The sequence below is a fragment of the Cornus florida genome, unplaced genomic scaffold (genome assembly GCF_030987335.1).
Source record: "Cornus florida cultivar Cherokee Brave unplaced genomic scaffold, ASM3098733v1 CherokeeBrave_3.0.0_Hap2_Chr01, whole genome shotgun sequence".
NCBI classification, from domain to species: Eukaryota; Viridiplantae; Streptophyta; class Magnoliopsida; order Cornales; family Cornaceae; genus Cornus; species Cornus florida.
Window position 1 is genome coordinate 88,640,834 of NW_026775571.1, and position 16,139 is coordinate 88,656,972.

The 16,139-nt window shown below is 35.8% G+C and overlaps 1 protein-coding gene across 1 annotated transcript; it reads right to left on the reverse strand.

Moving 5' to 3' along the window:
• Nucleotides 1–565: 565 nt before the first annotated feature.
• LOC132305135 (serine/threonine-protein kinase-like protein ACR4) lies at nucleotides 566–2,267 on the reverse strand. Its single transcript, XM_059802819.1, has one exon. It carries the CDS (start codon nucleotides 1,919–1,921, stop codon nucleotides 920–922), a length of 1,002 nt encoding a protein of 333 aa, XP_059658802.1. The 5' UTR covers nucleotides 1,922–2,267; the 3' UTR covers nucleotides 566–919.
• Nucleotides 2,268–16,139: the final 13,872 nt, after the last annotated feature.

The window sequence follows — 16,139 nt, forward strand, 5'->3', positions numbered from 1 at the left end:
ATGCCCTTGGTCACCAAATGTTAGTAAAGCCTAATTCAACTGCCCCAAGCAGCATCACATGCATATGGAAAAATGATACAAAGTTTGTAAGTCGAACTAGTTTATATAATAAGGTTGACATCACTATAACGTCATTTCTCGCTCATATGAAAACAGTCGATGCATATCTTATCACGAGTTTAATAATAAAAAATAATATTAAGATTTATTAGTCAAATATATATACGCACCCGCTATAGTCTATCTCACCTGTTGTGATTCATAGGATCCAAAACATTCCACCAACTTGGTAGGTATATCATCTCCACATTTGAATGATTAATATTATAAAAAGGATAAACAAATTCATTTGTTCCATCAACTAATATAATTATTATTTAACGTACCTTCACAGTTCTTCCAAATGAAAGTACGTAATTTCGGGAGGTAAGCATGTGGACCTATCTTAAATTCAAGACATATCTTTCAACTAATTCAATTATTTAGATCAGTTGGAAATATCTGGGCTAACTACTGATACATACATATATATATATATATATATAAACACACAGAGTCACACATATAAACATTGTACGATCCTATTATGAATGAATATAATAGGTCTAATTGTATATTTAAATGAAAGTAATTACAAAGTGAAATTTGATGGAATTGGCCACCCTTCTCCACCAAGAGATATTCCCCAATTCCACACGGAAACGGAGACTAATTAAATTCACCGCCAAGGACAAGTCACCGTCCAACCTATCCATTTCAAAATTCTCACAATCTCGATTCTTCGTGGAACATCTCTAACGTACGCCTTTATGCAATGTCTACCACAAAAAATCAAAGTCAAAACCCCACCTAATTTTCAATTTCTTGATCTGACTCACGAGAAAATTCAATTGATTAAAAATCTATTCACATTAAAAGATCAAAAACATTGATCCATCTCTAGATTGTTCAAAATAGCCGCCACATGAACAATTGAAGGCCTATTTTCTCTACAATTTGCAACACAAGCCAGAGCCACTTTAGCCATTCTAACAAGAGGCTTCAAATTGGAGGGAATCACAAGTCTAGGGTCCAAAAGTTCACTAAACTTGGTGTCCTTAATCAAAGGCAATGCCCAATGAACTAGTGACCACCCTTCTTCACTTCTCCTCCCGCTCAAAAGCTCCAACAGAACAACCCCAAATCCATAAACATCACATTCCTTCGAACAACCCTTTCTCTCAACCCTATATTCATCGTCCACATACCCTTCGAGCCCTCTCACCTCATTTGGTCCCAAAAAAGAGAGCCCATAATCACAAACCCTAGCACAAAACTTCACGTCTATCAAGATATTCGAGGGCTTGATGCAACCATGCACTACATGAGGCACCATCACTTCGTGCAGGTACTCCACGCCCCGGGCGGCTCCGGCCGCGATCCTCAGCCGCCGGTCCCAATCCAAGAGCGACGCTCCGTCCGAGTTTTGGTGGAGGTAGAAGTCCAAACTCATCATGCTCGCTAGCTCCATTATGATAATTCTCTCTCCCGGAGCTTCCGAAAACCCTAGTATGGGTACCACGTGAGAGTGGTCGGCCAAGGATAACCATTTGACTACGGACGAAAACCCGAATCCGGCTTGGGTCAGAACAAGCTGAGGATGAATCCGTTTCACTGCAACGAGCTCGCTGTTTGGTAAAACGGCTCCGTACACGGTCCCGATTCGGCCTTCCCCGATAATTCTCCGGTGGTTGAAGCCGTCGGTGGCGGTGTGGATGTCCATTAATGAATAAGGGCATGCAGAGAGCTTGGTTGGAAGACTTTCTTCGGATTCAACGGGCTTTTTCTTGCAAAAGAGGAAGAGGATGATGACAAGAGCTACGAGAGACATGGAAAGGATGGCCAGGACTGTATCATAAGCGATGTTCTTGGCGTGAGTCATGACGGTTGGAGAGAGATCTTCCTAGTGATGTGTGAAGGTGGTTTGGGCTGATTTTCTGAGCGGTTGTTTGGTTGGGTGGAAAATATATGGTTTGGGACATAGGTTAGAGTGGCTACCCAAAAAAGTCTAGAGTGAGAATTGGCTTTTCATATAAGAGAGTGAAAGAAGGGGACAAGGTAAAGGGTATAAAAGAGTAAAGTGAGAGAAAAAAGAGAGGTATCTAGTTGAGTAAATGTGTGCTCTTTGAATTTTGGGGCGGATTGGTGAGAAAGTTGGAAATCTATGGCTAGGTTTAGTTGTGTTGGTTGATGGTGGGCAGCTGCCTGCTTTTGTTGGAATTTGGAAAATATTCTTTGTAAAAATGTTGTGAGGAAAGTTACAAGACAACCAGTTGTAGCACCACCCGTGGAGGCAAAAAGAATATAGATATATATATTTATTTATTTATTTTTTAAAATTATTACAATTGCAACTACAAACTTTCACACAAATAAATGTAACTTATCATCCGAACAAATGTAATTGGACGGAATGATACCGTCATGTAATACAATAATTTTTTATTTAAAAAATTATTACATTATTTAAGCATATTATAGATTCGAACAAATCACAACATGACTTAATTCTGTTTTATTTTTACGAATTTTATTACTTGGATCATAAATTGTGGGATCCACCATTACTGGTGGGCCACGACATTCATATTGTGCCTGATTCCTTCTTACCTTTAATTATATTTTTTATATATATTTGTTTTTTTGAAAAATGATTGTCAAAGAAACAAATATTCAAAAAAAAAAAATTTGAACCAAATGATTGTGATTTGTAGGATGTTTGACAGGGTTTAAACTATTTTGTCCACTTCGTCTAGCATTGCGTTATTTCTATTTATGATTAAATTCGTGGAACCACAGTTTTGTTTGTTTGCTTGGGGACTTGACGTTAGGTGCCAAAAGGATAAAAACCAAATTTCTGACTATATATATATATATATATAAAGTGGGTTATTTACAAGTTTGATTTCGTTTTTACACAACCAAGGAGTTTTCGATGAATTGGTGAGATAGAATGATTGACTAATAAACTTGTGCAAAAAGAGTTCAGCATTTATGAGATAGAATAATTAATTTACTAATCAATTTCTGTTATTACATCAGCATCACTAACAACAGTTTTAAAAAGAAACTTGTTTGAAAGTTTTAATTTTTGAGTACCATGATCCCACTGTAGTACAAGTTATTTAATACCATTTCATGTTAACTAATTATATAAGATATATATATGGTTTTTGTTTTCCCTTATTTGTCTGAAGTTAATCTAAGAAATTAAAAAAACAAGTTTTGTTGAACAAAACAACAATATGTACGATGCTGCTGTTCATGACACTTCATTGTTACTAAACTTCCTTGAAAGGAACATACCAACAACAGCCAAATTAAGTCATTTCAACCGTACAATTAAAGTGGTATGACAATTTGTGAAGCATCGCAACCCTAAGAAAACTTGAATGTCATTTCTCTTGTTGAGAAAGTACAAACTCAATTAGGAAGCTTGTTGCGTCAATTTTTTATCAGCTTTATCTGACATTTTGCTTGAGTGTTAACTACTGACAAATAACCCCCACATAATTAATTTCGTAAATAACTCATGTTACTATAGTAAAATCATGCAAACTGATGAAAATGAGTTATATTTTGACCAATATCACTTTATTACCCCCAGCGGGAAAGCAAATATACTTTTTTATCCATTCCGGAACTAAAACCCCTCCCCTCTTCTTTAAAGATAGGAAGGTTACATCGTTAGAGCAAAGGCCCTTTTCGGGATTGAATAGGAGAAATTAGTTAATTACAATTCAAAAACCTTATGGACAAAAGAATGGGTACACTGTATCCCAACCTACAAACTTTTCATGGATCATCAGCCCAGGGAAAGAAGCTTATCAATACTCATGAGTAAGCCCAAGTGTCGTTAATTGGGCTAGATTGAACCGGGCTAAAGTCCACAGTTGCTCAACTTGAATTAAAAGTACCTAGAGTGAAGTTCTTTTCAGCCCAATTTCAGGTTTAAGTCCCTTAGCCTGAGCTCAGCCCATTACTTCAACAAATTTTTTGTTTCCTTCCTATTGGGCTCCCAAACTAATCTTGGGAGATTTGTAACTTCCATTTGAGGGTGTTGCACCACACTACTGAAAATGAGGCATGGAGGACGTGCTATATCTGGTGGCATCTTCAGAAATGCCCATACTGGGATTCTTGCAAACAATGGGACATTTTCTCCTGCATTCACTCCTTGAAAATGTTATCATTCGCAAGCACTCGAAGTAGCACCGCGACACGCAATCCGTGTTTGATTTCTGCTCACCGGCCAGCACCAGCGCCACCAGTGTGCACATCAGGATGACCACATTGCCGTCTTACTAGCAGCCATGTTTGTTTGTAGAATGTATGGAGAGTTTGTGATGTAGGATTGATTTTAATGCATATGGAGAATGAGGAGAAAAGTCATAATTTATAGGAGTGGACAATAATAGAAAGTGGTACATTTTGGTAGTTCAATATCTAGTTAATTCGGTTTCAATGACAGTGAGGCATGCTATATATTTGGGTTTAATGTTGATAAACAGGCGTTTAAAAAGTAAAATGATTTAGTTTTGGGTTGACAAGAGACAAAGGTCATGGTAGTTCAGGACTAATCATGAATATAGCTAAAAAAAAAAATTGTTTATTATAGCATGTATAGAGATTTAATCCACATAATTGCTATCATATGCTTTATACCCATTTTGTTTCCTTACAAAATTCATATTATCCCTGCACAAATTGTTACTGTTATTTGACAATGTCCATTGGTTATAGTAGGGGTGTACAAAAACCAAGATACAAGATCGGATTGAACCGAATTAAACTGTATTTAGGGAACAAATTTGGGGTTAAAAAAGATTGAATTAAAAGTCCATAAAAGTGAGTGATAACATCACTGTTCCCATTGCTATTACACAATCATGCATGAAATTAACCGAACTTACCAGAATCTATTCATTTCTATTCGATTCCACTACTTCCAATAATTGGGTATGGAATTTCAACAATATATAGAATACATGGTTTCAATGCATAAATTTAATAAAAGATATACATGGGTGTCTTACCGTGTCTCAATAAGGACACACCATGTCTCAAAACAAGACACTTAAATCACAAATTTTTCATACACACATGCACCAATATGAAAAATCTAATAAATGAGGATAATAACTGTGATCACAAAATAATAGTGTCTTTACCTGGGCCAAATACAACCTCCCCTAAAATAAGTAAATCAATACGACAAAGAGAAACATGCATGCTTACTATACAACATAAGTGGCAAACCCTTAGTCATTGGAACAACAATCTTTGGTTGTGTATCAATATGCTCAATCAGACACTAGTTGGTTATGTATCCTCTATTTTACAACAAGGTTTTAACGGTCATATTTTAGACCAACTTGAACTCTTATTGTTTCTTTACTACAAGACTATAGCGGTATTGACCTGAAATCCAAAATTGATATTTTATAATGCATGAAACGTGGTCTTATAATATGCAAATAAATTTCGCTTTCATCAATTATAATTGATATGGAAAAATATAAACCTACCCTACCCTCGATAAGATTGATTAGATTTCATTATCAAGGATAATGAAATCAAATCTGACGTGGTTCAACAGGTAAGAATAATCCTACTATAACTGGAGGAGGTCAAAAGGATTAAATCATATCCCTGACAAATCTGGCAATAAATCTCTTAAGATTTCACACAAGCGGAAGATAAGATCAACCATCGACATCAGCGGAACGATTTTGATTCCAATCGACAGCCATAAATAGGGCACTAAGCCATTAAAGAAGGTACGACGTAAAAACTATTATTAATCCCTGCCTTCTTTTTAGACCTTCGTGACTAATTTGATCGTCGGAGAGCTCTTGGCAGGCACCACACCGGTGTCATCAAGGTTCATCGATCTTCTCCTCTTTTCCTTGCAGGAAAATGGTATCGTATCGGACTGCGCGAATTTTAGCCTCAACAGTTGGCGCCGTCTGTGAGAACGACGATTCCCTTGAATCAATTAATTACTCGTTGGGTATATACGTTTGTAGTCTGGTATGGTTACCAAAGGAACACCGTCGCAGGGATCTGGTCAAGGGGTAGAGTCGGGTGAAAACCTGGACATCCCAAACGACCAGGCACGGCTTGCAGCGTTGGAACTGCAGGTTCAAACTCTGAGTCAGGGTATGAACCAGTTGATCCAGCAAAATGCAACGCTCTTGCAACACCTTGTTCCACCGGTTCAACAAATCCAAGACAAGATCTCTCAAGTCCAAACAGAGGTAATGGGAATCTTGAAGAGAAGGATAATCATCCCCCCCAAAATGAGACTGAAGTGGAACAAAGCCAGGTGGGAACCCAACATAGAGAGGTGGTTCACCCATCTCTCCCACGGAGTTCCCAACCTCCTGAAAGCATAGCCTTCTGTCTTAAGGAAAAGACAAAGAAAGTTACCCATATCGACTTGTAGATCAAGGATCTCAAGGGGAAATGGAAGATGTAATGCAGGCTATGAAAGGAAAAGGTCCTGCCACCGTAAATGACCTGGTACAAAGGACCAACCTGTCTTTCAGCCCCGCCGTTATGAAATGTCAATTACCTAGCAAGTTCAAGATACCCTCGTTCGAAAGCTTAGATGGGACCAAAGATCCCCTCGATCACCTGGAAACTTTTCAAGCTCTTATGCATTTACATGCTGTACCAGATGAAATCATGTGCCGAGCTTTTCCCACTACACTTAAGGGATCAGCGAGAGTTTGGTTAACAAGTTAAAGCCATGAACCATCAACACCTTCGAAGAATTAAGTAAGCAGTTTGTGAGCCACTTCATTGCAGGTCAGAGGCATAGGAGGCCGGCTACCTACCTGTTTACCGTGGAGCAACAAAAGGAAGAGTCGATTCGGGAATACATCACCCGATTCAACGCAAAGATGTTGCAGGTAGAATAGGCGGACGACAAAGTAGCTTTGACCGCTTTCATAGGAGGACTCCAAACCTCTAGATTCTTGTTCTCCTTATCAAAAGAACCTCCCACCAGCATGATAGAGTTGTTGGTCAGAGCGCAAAAACACATCAACGCTGAAAACACCATGAGTGCACGGAAGGAAGGAGAGGACAAGAAGATGCCAGCCCCTCTCGCCAGGGATGAAAATAATACCAAATATAAGAAATCGTTTTCAGCCAGAGCAACAGCACATATCATGAGAATGACTCAGATGAGTATACCGACTAGAAATTGTCTCACGGTTGGAATTAGCCTTATCAAGTCATTCACAATAAAAACTGGGGGCATCTTAGTTAATCATTTTAAATGGAGGGTAGCTCCATCACGTGTTATTTTGTTTTTAATAAGCCTTGAGGCAATGATGGTCTTTAATAAAATTCCTTTTAGTTTATACGTGCAGTATCCCCGTACTATAAGGGATAGTAAATGAGTGTCCTGTATTATAAGGACCCGGGCTGAGTGAATCCCGTAATCAGTATCCCCGTACTATAAGGAATAGTAAATGAGTGTCTTGTATTACAAGGACCCGAGGTGAGTGAATCCCATAATCCGTATCCCCGTACTATAAGGGATAGTAAATGAGTATCCTGCATTATAAGGACCCGGGCTAAGTGAATCCCGTAATCCGTATCCCCGTATTATAAGGGAATAGTAAATGGGTGTCCTGTATTATAAGACCCGGGCTGAATGAATCCCGTCATCTATATCCCCGGACTATAGGGGATAAGTATCATGTATTATTAGGACCCAGGCTGAATGAATCCCGTAATCCATATCCCTGTAATATAAGGGATAATAAATGAATGTCCTGTACTACAAGGACTCGGGTTGGATGAATCCCGTAATTAATATCCCCTTATAATAAGGGATAGTAAATAAAAATCCTTTATTAAAGAGGTGAGCTGAGTAAAACTCGTAAAGTTCAATTCCCTTACTAAAGGGACGAGCTGAGTAAAACTCGTAAAATTCAATTCCCTTATTAAGGAGTGAAACTCATACAATTTATTCCCTTATCAAAGGAAGAGTACTGTTCCCTCGGGTGCAAAATAAATAAAAATAATTCCTGAGTTACTATTCAAGTGAATAGTGCCCGCGGGAATAATACGCGCGGGTACTGTTCACAGGGATATTTTAAAAAAAAAAAAAAAAAATTCCCTGAGTTACTATTCACATGAATAGTACCCGTGGGTACTGTTCACGGGAGTTGAAAAAAAAATCCTGAGTAACTATTTACATGAATAATACCCACGGGTACTGTTCACAGAGGTTAGAAAAAATAATATATATATATTATTTATTACATTCCCAAAGCTAGACATGCAAGCTTGGGAATGGGGGCAACTAATAGGGAAAAATATAAACCTACCCTACCCTCGATAAGATTGATTAGATTTCATTATCAAGGATAATGAAATCAAATCTGACGTGATTCAACAGGTAAGAATAATCATACTATAACTGAAGTAGGTCAAAAGGATTAAATCATATCCCCGATAAATCTGGCAATAAATCTCTTATGATTTCGCACAAGCGGAAGATAAGATCAACCATCGATATCAGTGGAACGATTTTGATTCCAATCGACAGCCATAAATAGGGCACCAAGCCATTAAAGAAGGTACGACGTAAAAACTATTATTAATCCCTGCCTTCTTTTTAGACTTCCGTGACTAATTTAATCGTCAGAGAGCTCTTGGCAGGCACTACACCGGTGTCGTCAAGGTTCATCGATCTTCTCCTCTCTTCCTTGCAGGAAAACAGTATCATATCGGACTGCGCGAATTTCAGCCTCAACAATAATAAAAGTAAAATAATACTTAAATTGGATTTTGTACTATCCTGACAACCAGCATAGTCAGTTTTTTTACCACTCTAAACTTATTGATCTTAATATAAAGGGGTAAAGTGCAAAAAACACCCCGGCACATTTAAAACCAAACTTGACTAAAGTACCCTTAGTCAACAATTTTATAAAATATATAAAAATACAAAATTTTGTAAAAAGACCAAAAAGGACAATGAATAGTGACTTCGTTTTGCACACCCATTTACACGACTACAACAAGTCTACAACACATTCCATCATTTCACAAGTCCTCCATCTGCCTCGCGTTCTTCAGAGAAAAAGGCCACAAACCTTAGCCCTAGGTTTCGATGGCGATCGTGATCTCACATTCTTGACAGATAGACCAAAGACCTTAGGTTTTGATCGCGATATATTTCATCCACTTCGTTGATTCAGAAACTGAGCACGGTAGGTCTATTCTCATTGATTCAGAAACTAAGATTGGTTCATGTATTTATGCGAAACTGTAAGTTCTCTCTAACCCTTATTTATCTTTGTATTTTGTTTATGTCCATGTGATGTATTGATTTATGATTTCTATATTAATGATTACATATGCAGATTATATTAAGGTTTTTCTGTCTCTCGATTTGGGTTTTTTTTTCCTCTCTCGATTAGGATTTTTTTTCTCTCTTGATTAGGGTTTTTTTTTCTCTCTCTCAATTAGGATTTTTTTTTTTTCTCTTGATTAGGGGTTTTTTCTCTCTCTCTCTATTTGTTTTTTTTTTTTTCTCTATCGATTAGAGACCAAAGACCCTAGTTTTGACTGCTGAACTAGATATTGATTTGGTGTACATGTCCGTATTATTCAAATGCAAACCCCTACATCTGTCTCCTTCTTGAGTCAGAAAATAATTTTTTATTGTTTCTTAAATTTTAACTTGAGTCAGAAAATTTTAATTTGAGTCAGAAAATGAGTTTTTGTTGAATCAGCTATACCTTTATGGTCTTGCATTGGCTACCACTTTTTTTTTTTTTTTAAAGTGTTTGTAGTGTCATGCATATAGGCTGTTATGGCTCATAAAAATAGCTGAATTTTACACTAACTTGAAAACTTGTACAATTCTCATTCTTCCAATTTTTTTTACCTCTTTTTACAGTTAAAAACTAGGAAACTTGATTTTTGTATTAGAGTTAATTTCACTAATATGTATATTTACATCCTTCTTTGTTGCAAGACCTTGCTAAAAGGTTTGTGGTCTCTTGGAACAAATATTCTTATTTGATATCTGGGTCAGGTAGGATTACTAAATTAGCAATGTTTTTTTTTCCTTTCCATCTTTTAAATTGGTTTACACTGTTATACTCTCTCGGATCAATTTTTATGTGGTCCCTAGCATAACATATTATTATTATTTATATATTTTTACTATAAGTTGTCAAATTGGCTATTTTGTTTATTATTTATTGCTACACATTATTCTTTATTGTTCATGTATACTGACTTTAATATTACATATCTATAATAACTTTATTATTTTTTAAAGTCCACATTGTTCTTTATTGTACATGTATACTAACCATAATTTTCTAGTGTCCATGCCATGCATATTGTATGACGGATCTATAGATCCTGCTCTGATATGCATGGATAGTTTCAGAGTTTTACTCATTCTTAGTGGTGTTGTGTACTTTGTAACTATTTAGTACATGGAGACAAGTCATTTAATTCATTTGCATTATTCGGGCAATTTCGACAAGCGTAACAAGTATGTTGGAGGTGACTTTGAGCTGTTTGATAAAGTGGACACTGATATAATGTCATATGGTGAACTTTAAGGCATGCTCAAAATCCTTCATTTGAATGCACACAGCAAGATTTTCTACATGGATCCTATCCATGGGTATTTATTACAAGTTTTTAATGACCTAAGTGTGATGGCTATGTTTGAGACATACAAAAATATTCCACTGATATACATTTATGTCAGTAAGCCAAATGAAGAGGATAATGAAGTTGTTAGATCAATGGAAGAATAAGTTGACACTGATAATGACAGTGTTTTCAATGTTAAAAATCATAATGCTGACAGTGATGGCAATGCTGAAAATCAGAATGCTGAGAATGAGAATTCTGACAGTGATGGCAATGATAAAAATCAGAATGCTGAGAATGATGAGTTTGGTAATATTGAAGTGGATGATGAGGAATTGGATGATGTGTCCCTGTATGCATCAAGTGATGAGTTATGGAGTATTCAGGGTGAATCTGATGAAAAAGAGATTAATAGTGCACTTAGATAACCAAAAACCAAATTGCAAAGCATGAGAGGAACAAAGAATTGGTTATAGGCATGAAGTTTGTTAATGCTAAAGAATTTAAAGCTGTCTTGAGAGAGCATGTTATTGCTTACAGGTATGACTTAAGGTTTAAGAAGAATGAAAGAAAAATGGTCACTACTATATGTGTGAATGGATGTGGATAGAGGATACATGCCTCTTTAAGAGGAAATGGCAGCTTTGAGCTAAGTACAATTAAACCTCATGATCTTGATTGCCCTGAAGAACAACTTTAACCTACATTGCAAAGAAGTATGTGCACAAATTTAGGAAGTTACCTAAATGAAAAAATGATGGTATCCAACACCATGTTGCTGATAACTTGGAGATTAAAGTGTTTAGGTTTAAAGTGATAAGAGCAAAGAGGAAGGCCTTAGAGATTATTAAAAGTCACCATGAGGACCAGTTTTCCAAAATTAGAGAATATTTTGCCCTTGTAATGAATAAAAACCCTGGTAGTATTTGCAAGGTAAAGACAAAGTTGGAGCTTAATAGGATGTCAACTAATTGGAGAGAGTCTTTTTTCTTTTTAAATGCAATGTGGAGGGGGTTTAAGGAGGGTTGTAGGGCTTTTATTGGAGTGGATAGGTGTTTCTTAAAGACTTATTATAATCAGATTCTGTTTAGTACTGTTGGTAGAGATAGAGACAACAGTTTTTAACCCATTGCACTTGCTGTTGTTGAAACATAGACTAAAGACAGCTAGTATTGGTTCATAGAGGGGTTGACGGTTGTTATTAGTCCCCACAAAGCAATAACTTGGATTCCAGACAAACATAAGATAAATTTGTTATTTATTTTTTTTGAGATAATTCAGTTATTTTGTTCAAATGCACTCATATGCAGTTTATATGTCAAGCTAACAGGGAAATTGTTTTATATGTTACCTTTGGGGCTTAGTGGACGCACTTACATCTTTGGATAATGGTCAAAATCATAAGTTTTGTGTCAGGCACTTGCATGAGAAATTTAAAAAGAAATATCCAGGCATGAAGTTGAAGCAAATGATGTGGAATGCTGCAAATGCATTCAATAAACCTGAGTTTGAGAAACATATATAGAACATAAGGGAACTTAATGGTGAGGTATATGATTAGTTGTGCAGAATCTCATTTAGGTTTTGGACCAAGTCTAAGTTCACAAATTCTTCTAAGTGTTGTCTTAATAGTAATAATATGTGTGAATAATAGAATTCACATATATTAAAGGCAAGAGACAAGCCCATCATTACAATGTTTGAGATGATTATAAAGGTTTAATATCAAGGTTACATGAGAGAAGGGAATACATGGGGTAACAAAATGGGCTCTTGTGTCCAGCTGCAAAGGCTAAAGTGTTAGCAAACAAGAAGGAATAAAAAAAACTGTGTAGTATATTTTTCTTCATTATCTTGTTATGATGTCCAAGTTGAGATTGACAATAAGTCTGTAAATCTACAAGAGAAAAGTTGTACCTGCGAGGAATGGAATGTCATAGGTATCCCATGCAAGTATGCCATTACTGTTATGACTAAGAACAAAACTGTCAATTGAAGAATATGTTGATGCCTACCACCATAGGTCAACATTTTTGAAGGCATATGCATTCGCGTTCAATCCATTGGTCCTTAGGCACATGAAGAAACTGCCACTTGTGCCTTTGATCTCTCTAATAGGTAGGAAACCTCTTGGAAGGCCAAAGAAAACAAAAATAAAAGCTCATGGTGAAGGTACATCTAAATCAAAGAATATATTCAAAGAAAGACCTTACCTTATGCGTGGAAAGTATAAAGCTCATTGTCATATGCAAAAACCAACGAGTAGAGCCTAGATCACCAAAAAGCAAGGGAGACAGGCCTTCAAACCCTCAGAATATTGCATATTTCTAGTGGTGACATTCAAGATGTTGAGAATCAAGGAGGTGATAGGAATGGTAGAGGTAATATGAATGAGACAGTTAGAAGAGTTGCAACCACATAAGAGACTGGGAGAGCGAGAGCAGCAGGGACAATACAAGGAAGAAGTGATGAGACTTTTAAAGGGAATAAGAGAAGAAGAGTTGCATGGACTAGACAAGGGAGAGGTAAGGGCGGTGGTAACAGTGGAGTGAAAACACAAGGAAGTGGTGCATTAGGTAGTGGTAGGGGCAGTGGTAACAGTGGAGTGTCGACACAAAGAATGGGTGCATTTGGCAATGGTAGAGGCAGTGGTAGTAGTGGAGTTGCAGCATAAGGAAGGGGTGCATTGGGCAGTGGTAGGGGCAGTGTTGATATTGAGACTTCCACCTTTGTAGATGTTCCAGTCACAGCTAGTGAGGTATATTGTGTTTAACACCCTATTTGCATTAAATAATAATTATTTATGCCTTTGATATGACCTAATTATTTGGTCAAAACTATATTAACAGGTTATTAATGTTACATAATCTCAAATTGTTGACATGCCCACTCTCCTATCACAAACCACCCAAGATAGCCAAAACTAGTGGTATTAGGTATTGCATTGAATTAACATTTATATAAATTGGTGGCATTTATTTTATTATATTGAATTGATATTGCCAAAACTGGTGGCATTGCATTGAATTGGCATTGCCAAAACTGGTGGTATTTATTTTATTATATTGAATTGACATTGTCAAAATTGGTGGCATTTATTTTATTATATTGAATTGACATTGCCAAAACTGGTGTAACGTTGCATTCAATTGACATTGCCAAAACTGGTGGCATTTGTTTTATTATATTTATTGATTTTTTTTTTTTTTCATATTTGCATTTAGTTTTAGGACAGTTTGCATTGATTGAGTTCTTATTCATGCTTTGTTTAATGTTCTAGGCCATTACTTATTAGCTAGTTTACAGGGACTATTGATGGAATTTAGTATCTAGGTAACATATGCAGAACTCTTTAGGGTATAACTTAAATTAGCACAACAATTATTTTTGTGTATGGTTGTGAAAATAATACTACTTTTGGAATTACTGAAACTAGTATTACTTTTTGTATAGGCTAACTAGGATGACTTGTATAGGTTGCTTACTTTTTTACTAGGATGACTTGATGAAAGTGGTTCTACATGTGTTTTTATTTTGGTAAAAGTGGTACATTTGCTGAAGGTGAAACTGGGTTTTGTTTATGATGATATTTTGGTAAATTAACTATTCAAGTTACTACAAGTTTATGAAGGTGCATTGGATGGTTCTTTTTTTTTTTTTTTTTTTTTTTTTTGCCTATTTAATGTTTAGTGAATGCTTATTAGTAAGATATTCATTAGTATAGTTGAATGGTTTTGTGACGTTTCTGATTTTTCCTATTTTTCAATTTCGAAGATTTTTCTGATTATTTATTTTATTCACCTCATTTTGTGTGCCGAACACCGTGGGGTGTGTCGGGTGAGTTTCGAGAGTTGATTGGAGTATTTCTTCGAGTTCAGGACTCTTAGAAATGCATCGTTGGCCATTTCGGCATTTTTCAGTTTTTCTGGCCAAGAAGTCCCGGGTGGGACCCGCATCTTGATTTGTTGTGCATGGGAATTATTTTTGGAGCCATTGCATTTCATACACTATTATTTGATGCATACTTATGTGATTATATGTTTAGACATGTGGTTGGGGTGTGTTACGTGTATATAAATATATATATATATATATATATGTATATCTATATATATATATATATAACAGAAGAAATATTTTAATTTGGGTGGACCCCACATGTTATAAAGTATATATATTATCAGCGCTTATCAGTTGGGCATAAATCTCTCTTTTTCCTGCAGCCTTTCTTCCTTTTCTATTTTCTTTTCTTTTTTTCTTTTTTTTTTTTCCACACAAATAAATCTAAATCTACACCAAACTATTGTGATTTTAATTTTGCCATTGAAGGTAAAGTTAACAAGCACGACGAAAGCTTTGAATTGATTGAAGCAAAGTTGAATTTGGGTGATTTTGTTGAATTTCAAAATTTGGAGAAAATTGGGGCTTTTTGCATCTAAAGATATAGAGTTGTTTAATTGACGAATTCCTTGAATTTGATAGTTAATTATATATTTTTGCCCCCTTTTTGCATGTCAAATTGATGCTTAAATTGGATTAATTGATTCTTGGGCTTTGGCTTATACATGAGTTTTGTCTAATTGATAAGTTGATATGATTATATGTTACTTTTGTGTATCTTTGTAAAGACATACAATTAAATAGGTTAAGTGATGGATTGTATTTTTCTTATGTTGTAGTATTGATGTTTGATTAAATACATGCTAAAAAAATATTTTAATGTTTAAAGTATGCTATGAATGTGGATTAAATCTCTATGTGCCTATAGGATTGTCTATTGTGTTATGAAGCATAATGAGTAGTGATTGATTATTATTAAAGTATTTCAATATGCATGGCATAAGGGCATTTGTAATGACCCAAAATGATACCGGTCGACGGTACCAAAAATTCGGCATGACCTATGCAAAAAAGGGTTCTACTATAACCTGCTGAAATGCATATAAAATGCAATAGCTTCACATGGCCTTAAAACTAATCTATCACATCCCACCGCACAATGCAAATAATATGCAATGCTCCCAAAATCAACAACATACATACAAAAAGAGTTACGTTCCTCCAATTCATTCAAAACATGAAAACACCAGTCTACTACCTAGTCTCATAATCCATTACAAAGAATGCACTTTAATTATATCAAGTTATAGTCCATGAAATATAACTAAAATTAAAAGTTCATAATTTACAACATTATACAAATTATACCAAAGTCTTATAAAATAGTCAAGATTACATTTACAAAATATTAAAGTTCTAATACAAAAGATAGCAAAATATAGATCTCCAATCCTGTCTAAACTTGTGGTGGAGCGTCGTCCGCCACCTCTTAATGACCCCGTGAATCCACGCAAAACATAGGTAAAATGTAAACGGGATCATGCCATAAGGAATACACAACAACAAGTATATATATAAATATCATCTAATCACAAATACACTATATATGCCAATGA

Excerpts from the sequence above, each read along its gene's own strand:
- LOC132305135 (XM_059802819.1), bottom strand. The coding sequence starts at position 1,921 with ATGACTCACGCCAAGAACATCGCTTATGATACAGTCCTGGCCATCCTT.